General features: G+C 41.4%; 1 protein-coding gene across 1 annotated transcript in view; it reads right to left on the bottom strand.

Moving 5' to 3' along the window:
• The window catches only part of CARNMT1 (carnosine N-methyltransferase 1), a 28,770-nt gene extending 12,891 nt beyond the window's left edge, over positions 1–15,879 (bottom strand). Inside the window, exons 1-9 of the mRNA XM_082241455.1 lie at positions 15,587–15,879; positions 14,150–14,192; positions 12,898–12,988; positions 12,051–12,099; positions 10,097–10,256; positions 9,947–10,018; positions 8,143–8,249; positions 6,490–6,570; positions 3,790–4,534 (exon numbers count right to left, since the gene is read on the bottom strand). Coding sequence (XP_082097581.1) covers positions 3,790–4,534; positions 6,490–6,570; positions 8,143–8,249; positions 9,947–10,018; positions 10,097–10,256; positions 12,051–12,099; positions 12,898–12,988; positions 14,150–14,192; positions 15,587–15,692 — 1,454 coding nt within the window. The 5' untranslated portion in view covers positions 15,693–15,879. The remainder of the gene's footprint in view (positions 1–3,789; positions 4,535–6,489; positions 6,571–8,142; positions 8,250–9,946; positions 10,019–10,096; positions 10,257–12,050; positions 12,100–12,897; positions 12,989–14,149; positions 14,193–15,586) is intronic.
• Between the last annotated feature and the right edge of the window lie 176 nt (positions 15,880–16,055).

Below are 16,055 nucleotides of genomic sequence, written 5' to 3'. Positions count from 1 at the left end.
CTGTACATCCCACCATGCAACCAAAGCAAACATATGCAGCAACAATTAAATCAAAACTATCTAATTCAGAATGTAGTCCTGTTCTTGGAAGGGCATCCCAGGAGACAGAACAGAGTGGAGCTTCAGAGGTCCACCCTCCAAATTTCTCTATTGCAGGCACTGAAACATCTTGTTTAATGGGAGGGAGTGTCCTGGGGTCATATTAGGGAAACTGGCTCCAAAGCCCTCCTGTTCCCGTGATTTGCCTTTGTGCATTGGGCAGCAGGACTCTGGCTTTTTCTACACCTCAGATTCTCGCAATAAAGCACTGCCCTGTTAAGGTCCTATGGATTTAAGTGGATGATTTAACTATATTCCTTATTCCTTTGAATGTTGGGAGTGAAATATGTTGAGCATTAGTCAAGTGCACTGATCATTATCATACAAATACACACTAATATAATATAATATAATATAATATAATATAATATAATATAATATAATATAATATAATATAATATAATATAACATAATATAATAATATAATATAATAAATATAACATAACATAATACAATACAATACAATAAATACAGCTATAAAAAGCTTTGACTGCAGACAGGTGCTAGCTCTAGTACAGTGTGTGTGTGTGTGTGTGTGTGTGTCCATACAATGATTTCTGCAGTGTGGATGAACGGGATACAAAATTTTAAAAAGAGAAGTGTCACTCTAACAAGCTATAAGACATGGCACTGGCGCACCCTAGTCCCCATTTTATTGATATGTGAAGTGGTTCTCATTCTTACCATAAGATGTTACAGCTTCTGAAACCTAAAATAAGCCAGGTGTGGCAAACACCAACACTCCAGTGGCTGCCAGTAAGCTACTGAGCCCAATTCAAGAGTCTGTTAACATATCAAGCCCTGAATGACTAGGAACTTAAGTTGAAATCAGAAAGTGAGGGTCATCCAAAAGCTGTTCTGGCAAGCAGTTTATCCTGCTTCCTTTCTAGAGAGACAAAATTATTGGTTTGTCATTCTGTGAAGGATTTTCAGGCAAAGAACCCCAACCGTTTGTAAATCATATTATAATAAAGTCCTACATAGAAAAAAAATGAAAGGGAACAGACTGGCCACTATATTTCCAATTACAGTAGTACCTCAGGTTACGTTACCTTCGCGTAACATAATTTTCAGGTTGCAAACGGAGCACACCCTTTCGCCGCGCGCGCATGCACAGAAGCGCTCGTTCTGGTGGTCCGTGTGCAACGCGAAAAGTCGGCAACAAGAGGCGCCGCTTCTGAGCATGCGCAGAAGTGCTCTATCACACGCATGCACAGAAGCGGCACCTCTTGTTGCTGACTTTTTGGGTTGCGCACGGATCCCCAGAACGAATTAAGTTCGTATCCGGAGTCTCCACTGTAAATGAAGTATTAAAACATGATAAAAAGAAAGGATTCACCTATGAAATTTCAAATTTCCAGAGAGAAATAATAGAAAGTGGTATTAAATTATCAAAAATATGCAATATGTTGTTGCAATAGGAAACTAAGAATGAAGAGGTCAAGTGTGTTATGATAAAGTGGACAAATTATGTGGGACATAATATGCAGATGACAGATTGGGAAAGACATGGAAGAATGATATAAAATTTAAGGCCTGTACCTTACTTAAAGAGAGCTATATGAAAATGATGTATAGGTGGTATTTAACACTGGCTAAATTGGTTAAATTGTATAAAACAAGGGAAAGTAAGTGTTGGAAATGTAAAGAAGCAGAAGGTACATTTTACCATATGTGGTGGCGTTGTAAGGTTATTTTTAAAATTTGAGAAATGATATATAATGAATTGAAAAAAATGTTTAAAGTAACTTTTGTTTAAAAACCAGAAGCTTTCTTATTAGGTATTACAGTAATGGATCTACCTAAAGAATACAATCATTTGTTCATGTATGCGACAACGGCAGCTCGGATACTGCTAGCTTAACGCGGGAAGGAAGTAGTCCCTACCAAGGAGGATTGGCAAACTAAGTTAAAAGAGTATGCAGAAATGACAAAAGTAACTGGGAAACTTAGAAATCAAGATGACAACAGATATAAAAAATGGGAAATGTTTATTGCATAAGCAATGTATGCAAGTTAATATATTAGCAGGATTTTTTTTAAAAAAGCCACTTGTAATGTGATAGACAATGTTTAAATTTGGAGGTAACTAAGAGATAAAGATTTTATAGACATGCATGAATGAAGATAATACAAAGGAACCAAGGGAAGGCTAGAGGGAAGTCGGAGGATTCAAGTAATCCCACAAAGTGGATTTAATATTGATTGAGTATATAGTTGTTATAAATGTTTTATTTTATGGTGGGTTTTAATGTAATGATTTTGTTGTTTTTTGTGGAAACTAATAAATTATAAAAAAATATATTCCACTACTCTCATAAGTTCACAGGAGGTGCAGCTTGTGACAGCTTTCTTATTAGTTACCCCCCCCAAAAAAAAATGTGGCACACACAGCACCAACTCTTTAAAGCCTCCATCAGTTGCTGAAGATACACCTCTTTACCCTAGCCACGGAAAACTGAAGGTCTTACTTTGGTGCTCTCCCAATAATTATTATGGAATTGTTATGGGTTGCCACGTACTGTTGGTTTAACTTTTTTTGTTTCATATGCTTGAGAGACACCAATTGCCAAGGCCAAGATATCAAATAGGAGTTGCTCAGCACCACCCAATGAATGACAGGAACTACCAAGGGACTGAATACTGAGAGGCCGAACAGAACCAAAAGCACTATTTAATCTGTAAGATAAAGAAACAAATTTGTATTCATTAGAATTCTATTAGGTGTTTATGTAGCAAGCTTTGGAAAAGCTACACTTATTTTTGTCTGGATGCATCCTCCCAGTCTGATGTCTGAAGTTGAAACAAGGAGTCCCACACAAGTATTTACTGTTAGCATGGCACAAACAATAAGACAGGTACTTTAATTCAAGCTTTTTGGTGCACAAGTCAAATCGCAAGTGCCTGTACTGAAGACAGTTTGATCCTATTGTTAATTATATTCCTATTACAGTGGTACCTCGCAAGACGAATGCCTCGCAAGACAAAAAACTCGCTAGACGAAAGGTTTTTCCGTTTTCGATTTGCCTCGCAAGACGAATTTCCCTATGGGCTTGCTTCGCAAGACGAAAACGTCTCGCGACTTTGTTTCCTTTGTCTAAAAACAAAGACATGTTTTGTTTATAAAGTTAATTTATTTTCCCTTCAATTTTTGAACTGCTCTTTACAAAATGTGTGACTTTAAAGAGCAGTTAATAAACTGTTGTTGTACCAAATTTGGCTTTGTTTGGACTTTTTTTGACCATAGGAACGCATTAATTGAATTTCAATGCATTCCTATGGGATTTCGTGATTCGCAAGATGAAAAATTCGCTAGACGACAAAACTTGCGGAACGAATTAATTTCGTCTTGTGGGGCACCACTGTATCTCACAAGGGTGCTTTCCAACCTGCCTCTAATAACCAGGACTAGCTGCTTTATTTACCCTGTTCCCACTTTATCCCAGGTTAAGCATCACGACCTCCCCTCAAACACTCGTGGCAACCTTTTAGTTTGGAGAAGCTGCTGCAAGTTCTCTGCTGCCCCTCCATCCTGAAATAGCTCTCGGGGTTCCTTGGGAGGAGCCACCCCCCTGGTACTATGGGATGGCGGCGCCACCGCCCTCTGGCGCGCTTATTGGGCAGCCAGTGGATCCGGCGGGCGCTACTCGAGAGCCAGAGGCCCAGCCGGGGGGGGGGGGAGCCGGTTACCCGTAGTAACGGAAGGCGTTGATGATTCTGCGGAAGTGCTCCCTCTCCAACTCCTCCTCCTCCGCCGCCGCCTCCTTTCCGCCCTCCGCCGCCGGCTGTGTCTGCGGAGCCTGCTGCGCCTGCTGCCCCTCGCCGCCGAGCGCCTCCTCGGCCTCTCCGCCGGGCCCGCTCCTCCGGCCCCCCCGGCGCATCGCCTTCCCCGCCGGCTGCAGCTGCCTTTTCCGGGACAGAGCGCACGCGGCGGCGGCGGCCGACATCCCTCTTCCTCCCGACGCCCAACGGCTGGCGCTCCTGGCGCGCGCTTCCTGCTTCATAGGGGCGCGCCCGCCCTCAGCATCGCCACCCGCCGCCTCACGCCCGCACGGCGGCGCCGGCTCCTCCTCCCGCCTCAGGCCGCGCGCGCACGCGCAGAAAGATCTGCGAGACTGCGCAAGCGCGTTGCGCCGCGAGGCTCCCTCCCTTCGCCCCAACGAATTCTCGCGGGAAGATACGAGCCACCCAACCCGCTCGCGAGTCGAGGGCCGCCTCTGCAGGCGGGGGTCGAGCGGCTGCCTCAGGGCGGGGAGCGATGCTGAGGCGAAGCGGGCGCCGCGAACCAGGCTCGCCCGGCTCCCTCCCTGGCGGGCCCACCTCGGCATCCCGCCTGCCTCCCCCAAACAGCCGCCGCAGAGAGCGAGGCCCCGCGGAAGGGGCCGGGCGAGGGAGAGGCCCGGGGGGGGGGACCGCGGCCGTCGGGGTTCCGGCCCTGAAATCCCCCCCTACGGAACTGGAAGGGCTCTGCAGTTGCAGCGGGGCCTCCTCGGAAGAGCCCGGCTGGTCAGACTGAAGACTCGCTCCAGCGTTTTCTCTGCGGCCAAAAGCGCGCCCGGGGTAAGTCCACGAGCAAGTAAAGTGTCGTGCGAATGGATGGATTCCCAAAGCTGCTTTGGATACAGAAGCATTATAGGCCTCTGGGGGAAATTGTGATGTATTTTCCTTCATCTAAAGCTGAGAAAGTTAATTGGTGTGTATGTGTGTATTTAATAGTATCGACTTGGTTTTTTCTACAATCAAGCAGTGTATAAATTTTATGAAATAAATAAAATATCTATCTAGCTACAGCTGCTGCAGTCCTTGTTATTTCAATGCGAGATACCTAATTTTTTCCTAATGACAACAGCATCCCACTATGTACATATAGGAAGAGGGAACAGAATGTATTATGGCTGTAACAGACTCCAATGCTCTGACACTAGAATGCTGGTCCTACCATATACCAACCACCAATCTGTGTATTATGTTTTTAATATATATATATTCTTACTATGCTACAAAATACATCAGGACTAGTGAAAGAAAAAATAATTATCTATTGCAAAACGCATTTTGCAAACTTGGGGCTGAACCTTGTGGAACCTATTGGTAAATACCTATTGGCCTCTATTCAGAATTCAAGGGGATGGGGAATCATTAAATGATCAGCCCTATTTCCATCAGAGCATATTTTAGCCACTACCAATTTAAGAAACAAGTATATGAAGACCGGTGCTTGTTTCTCTTGATTTTTTTGTAATGTACTTGACTTGGTCTCTTTCATAGACTCCCATAGTTATAAACCATGTATGATTTTAGGCAGCCTTGCGGAGAAGATAATTGTCATTTCTCTTACCCCTTATCAATGGTCTATTAGGTTGCCGAGTATCTGACAGTGCTAAAAAGAGTTCACTACATTCTACTGTAATTGTTTCCCCCTTTTAATAAAATCAATAAGGTTATGTATCATGACAACTTGCCTGTAATTCAGAATTAATTTTTTTATTAAACAAGATTGTTTTGTAATAAAAAAATCAGCTTCCTGCAAGCAGATTTTAGATATCTAAAATATATTTAAGTTACCAAGCCTTACAAAAGTATCCTGATGCTCCACTGAAGGATGCCTTGCTTGCAATGCCACTCACATTGGAGGAACAGATGTATCACAAAGGATGCATTCAGGAGAGTAGAGTGGAAAACACTGGGGTGCAGGTAGGGTAATAGAAAGTTTGCCCCTTTGTTATGTTGGAGGAAAAGGACAGTGGATGTGGCTAGGTTCACTATTGCATTAAGCAAGGAGAAGAGACTGCACCTGGAAGAAAGCATCTATGAGACGATACGTAATTTCTCTTCTGTCCAAACATTCTTAGTAAACTCTGAAAGTTTTAAGGTTTTGATTCCAAATGGATGGCACCATTGCAAAAGAACAGTAACTCCAAATAAACTAGCTGGAAAGCATATCCATGAGAATGTCACGTACGCTCTCGGTTCACTGCTGCTTTGGAAGGGCTTCAGTTAGCTTCTTAAAACATTGTTTTAGCCAGAACATATTAAAATATTCATGTATGAGGTTTGTTATTGCTCTCATCGAGGCCAAGGCTTTATACATGCACAATAGCACCACGATCATCTGAAAGGTTGGAAGAGAAAAAACACACACATTCACAAACACTGGGCTATAGCTTCTTTATAATCACTCATTAGTTTTTATAGATTTTTTAGATGTCAAGTTGGACAGAATCACAAAAAGGTTATATCATCAAATTAAGTTAGATTGAATCCCTCCTGGCTTGGAGATTCCTATTTCTGCGAATCAGACAGGCAGCCTGCCCTAGATGGGAGTTGTACTCCCTCTGAAGGAGCAGGTTGGTCTAATACTCTTAGACCAACTTTCCACTAGCTACTTACTTGACTTTTCCAGTTCTTGTGTTATATCATTGTATAGCCTTGAATAAAGGTCTTCCTGTGATTGAGTTCCATCCAGATAAACTGCAAGAGGAGCAGTGAAGTAGTCAAAACATCTTCAGTACAGCCAGAAATTTTCAATAGGCTACCTTCCAGTGCAACCCACATTGCATTCACAACTCACATAAGCTTTATGTACAGTGGTACCCCACAAGATGAATGCCTCGCAAGACGAAAAACTCGCTAGACGAAAGGGTTTTTCGTTTTTGCGTTGCTTCACTAGACGAATTTCCCTATGGGCTTGCTTCGCAAGACGAAAACGTCTTGCGCTTTTTAAAAAAAGCCGCTTGAAGAGGCGCAGTTGTGACGGACCGTGCTTCGCAAGACGAAAAACATCGCAAGACGAAAAGACTCGTGGAACGAATTCTTTTCGTCTTGCGAGGCACCACCGTACTGACTTTTTTTAGGTGAATTTTTAAAAAGCTGCAGACAAACATATACACTAACAGTGCAAAGGGTACCTAAAGTCCCTATCTTATGCATTACCAGGGAGTAATTACCAGTAAACTCAACTGAACTTACCTCTGAGTACACATGCTTAGCAGAGAATTTAACAGAGAATTTTATTTTGTTTTTTAAATATCCATCTTCAGATACCCACACTTTCTCATCCACGTTTACCATGAGACAGATGCTGAAGCGTTCTGACAAAAGAGATGGATTTAGGGCAGTGCAACCAGTTTTGCCTCACTGGGCGCTGAGCCTAGGGGGTGCTACAGGGCATCATAACTATGACAGATAACCCCCCTTACGCAGGGGTTACGTTCTAAGCCCCCACTCACGTATGTGAAAATTCTGTAAGTAGGGAGCCCTGTCAAAAAAGACCTGTTTTTTCCTGCTTTCCAACTCTCACCTTCTCCACACAACTCTCTTCAACTAGAAGCTCTGGGGCCGGCTGGAGTCTGTGCAGAAATGCGGCTACTACACGTGTAAGTGTCTAGGTGGGGATGCTGAGCAGCCTAAACAAAGTCCCACTGCACCTCCAGTCTCTTTGGGGCTTCCTCCACCCTCACTGAGGTCCTCTTCAGGCTCTGGGGAGGGTCTCCTCATGAGGACTCTCCAGCTCTCTCATGCCATTTATTTATTTCCCGGTGTCATGCTTATACATAGTCACACACGTTGATCATGAGTAAGGGGTAGGGGAGCCTGTCGTGAATTGAGCAAAACAGAATGCATGAGGTGGGAAGGCACCAAATTTTGGCCTTGCACAGGGCACTGCTGAAATTTGAAAGTTCAAAATCCACCCCTACCAACAAAGCCAGTCCTTTGAACCTGAACTAGGTAATATCACTACTTTTGCAAGCATTCTCTACTTGAATGAGCTACATGTACAGTCATACCTCGGATTGAAGTTGCTTCAGGTTGAGCGTTTTCGGGTTGTGCTTCGCGGTGACCCAGAAGTAACGGAATGCATTACTTCCGGGTTTCGCCACATGCGCATATGCTCAAAATGGCGGCATGCGCAGAAGCGGCGAATCGTGACCCACGCAGACGTTGGTTGCATTCTGCTCAGGATGCAAACAGGGCTCTGGAGCAGATCCTGTTCACATCCAGAGGTACCACTGTATATATTATATCTAAATGTGTTTGCCATACCGATGCCAGTTTCGTTTTCTTCCATTTCTCTCTTATGTTTCAGATACATTGGCCATACGTGTCCATCGAAGTATCCAGGTGGGTCTGGTGGGTTATAAATTCGTGTGCTATATAAGAACAGAAGCTTTACTCAAAGATCTTGCTTAACAAGAATTTATATCCAAAAATATCAAAAGCCTCTAGTGGACTGATCTACTGCTGACAGAATATTTATATCTTTAATTAACATGGTAACTTCTTAATAAAATGTTTCTTCAGTACTTTCTTCAAACTCAGGAAAACACTTAATCTCAAAGTGTCCAATACCAAAGACTTGGTGCAAATTCCTCTAACCCACTTTACTAGCACAGATTTTGATTTTGTGACAGCCGCCGCCTCCTCAGGTGTACTGGACAGGACCTCAGACCCTTAGTAAAGCCTTAGCAAGCCTGTGTCCTGGTAGACTAATACATGTCCTGATGTATCGCAGTGGTGTAGCATATGCTTTGAATGTAAAAGTTCTTGGGTTTATTCCCTGACACCTCCAAGTAGAGCTGAGAATTTTCCCCACCTGAAACCCTGGAGAGCGGCTGTCCGTCAGCTAGCTAGACCAATGGTCTGACTCAGTCAGTATAAGGCAGATTCCTATTTTCCTAATGTATTCAGGGACACGAAGCATCCTCCAAAAGCTTTAATTGCAAGTTGATTTTTTAGAAACACTATTGTACATTGTGAGGTAGAATGTGCTATTAAACGGCTTACAGCCTAATCTAAAAAATGATTATTTTAAATGAGCGCTACTGCTTTCTTTTATGACTTATGACTCAATGTACCTATGGTTTTAAAAATTGAAACGCAAGGCTACACTTCTGTATAGATCTATTTTGGACTAAGCCCCACTGAATTCAAAGAAGGCTTGCTGGAGTAAGCGTACTGTGTTGGGCTCTTTCAATGAAAACCCAAAGTCTAGATTATTAAGGCATGCATTTATAACCTGGAGAAAAGACCTAATCATTACAAAGCAAAACAAAACTCACTTATTGCAGTGCCTAGTACAGTACAGGGTAGAAGAGCAGCATGCTCTTTCTTCAGTTTGTGTACTGCAACAATGTTAGCTTTATTATATTATAATATAATAAATTATATTATAATATATAGAAACAGAAAGTTTGCCTGCTTGAAACGAAGGCCTCTGGTGTCAAGTAAGGCACCACTTGCTAGCACACCAGCACTAATGGTTTCCTTATAGCTAAAAATACACAGAGATCAAAATTGTTCAAATTATATACATAACAATTAGAGGGCTTTAAACACCCAAATGCATATCTCAAAGGGGGAGAAGTGTATACACCATGTTTCACTCCTTGGAAAAAAGGTGGGATATAAATGTATTTTTTTTAAAAAAGCCCATAGCATTCTCTTAGACCACGAGTCAGTACAAAGTTAAAAGCATTTAAGTTGCCAAGTTTGTTGCACTGACTGGGCAGAGAGAATCTGCCTTTACCTGTCTCTTTGCCAGATTTTGAGGCTCTGATTTACAGGAACTTGTGGTGTTGGAACCTGTGATTTCCCTGGAGATATAATACAGTTCCAGAATTTTGCAAGGCATCATCATTATTTTTTATTGTTCAAAATTACAGTGCATTGTTCCAAATTGTGTAATTCTAAAACTGAAAAAGTTTGTTTTTAAAAAACAAACTGGGAATGGAGCTGGTTATCTGCTTTGCAGTTCCCTTATTAGATTGCAGTATGTAGGTGTGGGAACATGCAGCTATGAACAAAGAGTACAGTATAATATTGGGCAAGGATTTTCAGAACACAGTACCTTCTTCTCTTCTTGCATTCTTCATAAGGAATTGTTATGAAATACTTTTTATTCCATATATCACTGAGAGGCCTGCAATAATAAAGAAGCAAGTATGATGTGCTTATTCAGTATGCATTATTTTTACTTTAACATGCTAAGCTTGCTTACTTGTAGTTGTACAGAAGGAAGCCCTCAACAATTAAGACATGAGTGTCTTTTACGCCCTTTTGATTATCATGCAGTGGCCTTGTCAGTGCAGAGTCTTGCAGGTTTGTCATCCAAGAGCGTATGTCTGCCACCATTTTTTCCATATGCAGGGCATCAAGTACTAGAAGAGACAATGTTATCTTTAAATTAAAGGCAACAATTACAGTCTGCAAAATAAAATGCTAGAGGTATATAATGAAAAGAATGGAAAAACATTCTATTGCAATGTAGCTGTTTTCATTTTCATTGGGAGTCAGTATTGGCAGCGGTCGCATAAACTAAAATTTGAGCATTTTATGGTTGTTAATCAAGAATGGTAATAGTTGGAGAGAGAAACCAGGGCTGTGCCAATGAGAAGTGCTTGGAGTATAGAGGAACAGCAAAGAGATCAAATGATTGTGCTCCAGTTCCTAAATCTGTGAAGTTTTCTCAAAACAGGCATAGTTGTTTTGAAAGGAAGATTCAAAGAGTGGGAAATGAAGTGATTGAACAAAGAACAGAGGAGGGAAAGAGGGCAGATAAATAGCTTCCATTCAATACCAAGAGAACACAATGTTTTTGGTTTGGTATAGGGGGACTGTACTTGTAAGAATTTGTATAATGAATTATAGATTTGGAGTGGAATATCAGCGCCTCTTTTCAGCAAGAAAGATTAGCTGCTAGGAACATGGTCCGCACACAAACACACAGGATGTCCGGTTACAATTAATTCTGCAATAGCTGGGTGGAGGAAGTTAGCCAACAAGCTTCAGTTTGAACTTTTTTATGCACTAGATGTCACTGTTTGGTTTAAACTTAACTTGAAATACAAAGGGGTAAAAGTTTCCTGCAATGCCCGAACAAGAAAATGCATTATCTGACTAACTCCAAAGCTCACTTATTATCTTGCCCAGATAGCACTGATCATATGGAAATAGTTGTGCAGTTTAAACTGTTACTGAGCCAGATGCCTGCTCGGTTTTAGCCGAGTTCACTATTACTGATTTGTGGAGATGCTTTGCATGTATTTGTGACTAGTTCCGCAAAACTGCTACTTGAAGAAATCCCCAAACTTCAAATGGAGCTGAGAATCCAGTTAGGCAATCAAGCCTTTGCAGTTGAATTAGGAGGCACCAAGAGACGGCAACAACATATTTTCACCCAAAACTGATACATCAAAAAGATACCTTACGCATCTACTCTTCCTATCCCCTTTTGCTGTCTCTTGTTAAGTAGAATTTTCCTGCTAGTACCAAATTGCTTGATTTTGAAAGTGAAAGCCCGTTCATTCAGATGTCACACTCCTGCAGAATCCCAGGATTTTCCCAAGGTGCTGCGATGCACTTCCTATTTATTAGAATTCACTAACTTAAAACCTTCCATCTATTACTGTCAGCAATGACTCCTCGCTGCTGTCCATTTATTGACATATTACAAGCATAGCTGTCAACTTTTCCCTTTTCTTGCAAGGAATCCTATTCAGAATAAGGGAATTTCCCTTGAAAAAAGGGAAACATTGACAGATATGACTACAAGCTTTTAAAAAAAGTCAATCCACTGGAATCAACATCTGGGCTGCATAAATGGTATTTTTGCCTTCTGCATAGCAGCTTGCTTCATATATAGTAATCATTTTTTTGAATTGCTTGATTTAACACTTCGCTGCATAGTTGTTCAACCACTGGAACTCTTTCCTGCTTATCCTGTTCCCATTCTCGTGTGTGTGTGTGTGTGTGTGTGTGTGTGTGTGTGTTGAAGGCATCAAGCATGCCACTTTTGCTATTTTAAGAAGAAATATCTAGTCAAAAATAAAAATACAAAAATATTTGTAGAGACAAATGTTCGCTGGAAATGGAGTGGTTCTTTGAATATTACAATTTTGCTTACTTTGATGCTTACAAAACTCAGACTTTTAAAAAGTATTGAGTCTACTAACCATCATACTGCAAAAATCCATGGTCATCTACAGCCACTTCAGATTCTGGCTAGAAAAACCAACAACAATATCGTTAGCATTGTTGAGGCAATTTGAAGGGGGAAAGGGAATTTAGACTTCTTATCATACATAGCTGTACTGGAGTCAGCAATTTTAGGGGTAGATGGCAACAACACAATTGACAACACTGCATAGGAAGGCAAATAATGTGAGAGGTAGCAGCACCCAGAACTGTTCAGAATTTTAAATGAACACAGCAAGACATTTCAAGTCAGAACAAACAGTAAACTTCCTGATAATACTATACTAAGTACAGTGGTACCTCAGGTTACATACGCTTCAGGTTACAGACTCCGTTAACCCAGAAATAGTGCTTCCGGTTATGAACTTTGCTTCAGGATGAGAACAGAAATCGGGCTCCGGCGGCGCGGCGGCAGCAAGAGGCCCCATTAGCTAAAGTGGTGCTTCAGGTTAAGAACAGTTTCAGGTTAAGTACGGACCTCCGGAACGAATTAAGTACTTAACCTGAGGTCCCACTGTAACTCCAAATCCTGTAAGTTTTGAGAATGTGCATGCATGCACATTCCTGTTATTAAAAAGTAGAGTATTATTTAAATCCAACTAAAATCAGCATGGACCAGGATGATAAAGATCAAAAACAGAAGTGATAAAAATACAAATACAAGATGGCAAGTTGAAAATACAGGAAGCTGTTCAGAATAGACAAGAATCATCCCATAGCTCCTCCCATAACATTCTTTTTCTTGAACATTTGGAAGCACACTGTATTCTGCTTCTAACCTGGAGATGTTCTACTTTAACTCATAAAGTCCTTTTAATTGTTTACCTTAAAATAGTCATCTTGAGAGAGTATAGTACAGTTTGGAAGCTGTTTCTTAAGCCTTTTTGCCAGAGTTGTTTTCCCTCCATTTGTTATACTGAATTGGAGATTGGAAGAAAAGAATGACAGAACTGTAGCAGATTACAGAGTAGCAGACTATACAGTACATAATAACATCATTTTGATAATCCAGTACACATAGATTTGTTTACTAGTATCTACATTGTAACTTGGCAAATGCATTTACCTAGTTATTTTAATGTTTTCAGATAGCATATGCTATAATGGCCAAAGGCACATTTATCATCATCTCAGACAACTTTTTTTGTTACCTTTTGCATGATAAATGCACAATGGCTACTCAGTTGTTGCAGGGAATCATAGTATCTTCCCTCCAAAATTCCTATTTGCAAGGAGTCATTTCCCCAGAACTCAAAAATCTTTTGAAACTAGAAAAAAGAATCAGTTACCTCCCTCACACCCACCTCAGTTACTATACCTTTTGCAAACATTCAAGTATTTTCAACTGCATGAGTGTCACAGGCCCATTTTAGCTATTGTACACCCCGCACAGAAGAGACAGGAACAAGAAGTGCCAAGTAGCAATTCTTCTCTCCCCCCCCCCATCAAGGTTAGCACCAGCAAAACTGTAACACAGTGGTAGCCAAACTTTTTTCAGAGGGCCAGATTTGATGAAGTGAAGGGCCATGAGGGCCAACCAAAGTTAACATATTTTTAGGATTGAAGTTGTTGGGGTTAGGATTTTACCCCAGGAAGTAAACTATTAGGCCCCCGAAATGGACTTTGGACATGCCTGCAGTAATAGAACTATGTTTTTCCCACCGTCCTGAAAAGTGATCACAAAGCAGTAATAGCACACAAAAAGCAAATTACTCCACTCAGCTATTGAGTAGATCTAAACACCTAAGGCAATAATGGGACCCCCCCCCCCAATGTGTGAGGCTAGATTCTATCTGCCCCAGCCAGCATGGCCAATGGCCAGGGGTGGTGGGAGTTGTACTCAAGCATCATAGCTCAGTTAGCAGAGCATGAGACTGTTACTGTAATCTGAGGATTGTGGGTTTGAGTCCCACATTGGACAAAAAGATTCCTGCACTGCAGGGAGTTGGACTAGATGACCCTTGTGATCTCTTCCAACTCTACAATTCTATGATTCCATGATTATCAGGAGGGTCCCAGGTTCCCCATCCTTGATCTAAAGCAAAACTGGATTTTAACCAACTACCCATTCACTTACCCTCCAAGTCCAATGACCAACATTTCCACAGTTCTTTCACAACCTAAAAATCAAATTGAGAAAGAATCCTTGTAGTAGGAGCGAATCACACATTGTCCATGAGCTACTATGTTCAGCCCATGGAATTTTGGACTAAATGTCTCAGGTAAGCTTCTAGCCAGTTGTGAGGAAGGTGGCTAAAAATTGCTTGACATGAAAACCAAATTATAATGAAATCAAAATCCATTGGGTTTGAGTCTCAGTGCAATCTTACGCATGCCTACTAAAGAGGAAGCAAAGTTCAACAGGCCTTTCTTCCAAATTAGCAGCTTTTTTCAAATTTTCTCTCATGTTTGGAGGTGGATGTACATCATTTGATGACTTGCAATGGAAAGGAAGAACTGGCTCTCCTGAGTTAACATCGGACACTATGGAAATTGGCAACTAACCTGTAGTAGGAAAGGGAAAGACGTCAAACCTCACTGTGCACAACATGCTCACCCATGAACATCAAAGCACCAAGCAATGTTGTATGAAGTACAGAAAGATGGAACTTGGCACCATATTTCCCTTAATTATGTACACTGTCAAGTAGGAACACCTCAGTGTCAACATTAACTGTATCCTTAGGGAATCTCTCAGTGTGGCATTCCAATGAAAGCCAAGCATGCTTTGACAAGCTTCTTTGATGATTTTGCCACCAATTTATTTTGAGAATGTAGTGCCTTATGTCAAGCTAAAATCTAGTGACGAAGAAATGGGTACAAATATTCAGAAAGTAGACTGACCTCCTGTGTTTTTTTAATTGCAGGGTTGCTGGTTTTAGCCTGTGGAATAAAATATTTCTGGCAGGAACAAGGAGGGGGAAGTTAACATGGCAAAACTCTGCCAGAGATCTACTGGATCCTAATCCTGTTCTTCCCCACATATCTTGCTGTAGTATTGCTCCCATTAACCATGAATTTCTGGGAGGTCATAGCAGCATCAAGACTCATGATAAATGAACTTCTTATTGCATCAAGATTTGTCTGCTAAACTTCAAATCTATATATTTTATTTCCACCACATGTGAACCACAAGTATCAAGCCTGCTGTCTTACAAGGTTCTAGTAATATTTGGACAGACTGAGCAATAGAAATTCCATTATAGTTCATGCATCTGTGAACAAATATTTTTCACTACTGTGATTGATCGTAAACAGTGTAAAATCTGTATTAAATGATCCTCCCCATCAGCAATCCTAGGATTTCTAATTCTCAACACTGTAGATTGCCAAAATATGTATACAGTCGTAACTCAGAAGTCTAACGGAATCTGTTCCGGAAGTCCATTCGACTTCCAAAACATTTGGAAACCAAGGCGCGGCTTCTGATTGGCTGTAGGAAGCTCCTGCAGCCAATCAGAAGCTGTGTCAGACATTTGGGTTCCAAAGAACATTTGCAAACCAGAACGCTCACTTGCGGGTTTGCAGCGTTCAGGAGCCAAAACATTTGACTCAACAAGGCATTCGGGATCCAAGGTACGACTGTAATGCAAAAAGCTCAATAAGCCCAATGGCACCATGTTTAGGTGAATATATGTAAAATATGGCACACATAGACAAACAGTGCTTGAAATGCTACAGCCAGAAACGATACTAAGCAATACTGTAAATGTGGCCACGTGATGAATTAAAGTCAATTCAGGGCTCACTGGTGAGAAAGTTAGGATGGGTTCAGAGCTATTACTAAAAATATGGGCAAAGATTAATGCTGCTGGATTGTTTGTTCTTAATCTCTCACCCATTCGGAAACAGCTGCTGCCAAAGCATTTGCCAGCTATCCAAAGATGAAGGGCTTTGAACTCTGTTGTATAGACAGTGACGCAAGTTAAGATTTCAGGTCAGCAGTGCACGGGTCCAAAACAAAGACAAATATACATCAAAGG

The sequence above is a fragment of the Podarcis vaucheri genome (assembly GCF_965113315.1).
Source record: "Podarcis vaucheri genome assembly, chromosome: 11".
NCBI classification, from domain to species: Eukaryota; Metazoa; Chordata; class Lepidosauria; order Squamata; family Lacertidae; genus Podarcis; species Podarcis vaucheri.
This window is presented reverse-complemented; position numbering and strand designations above follow the sequence as displayed.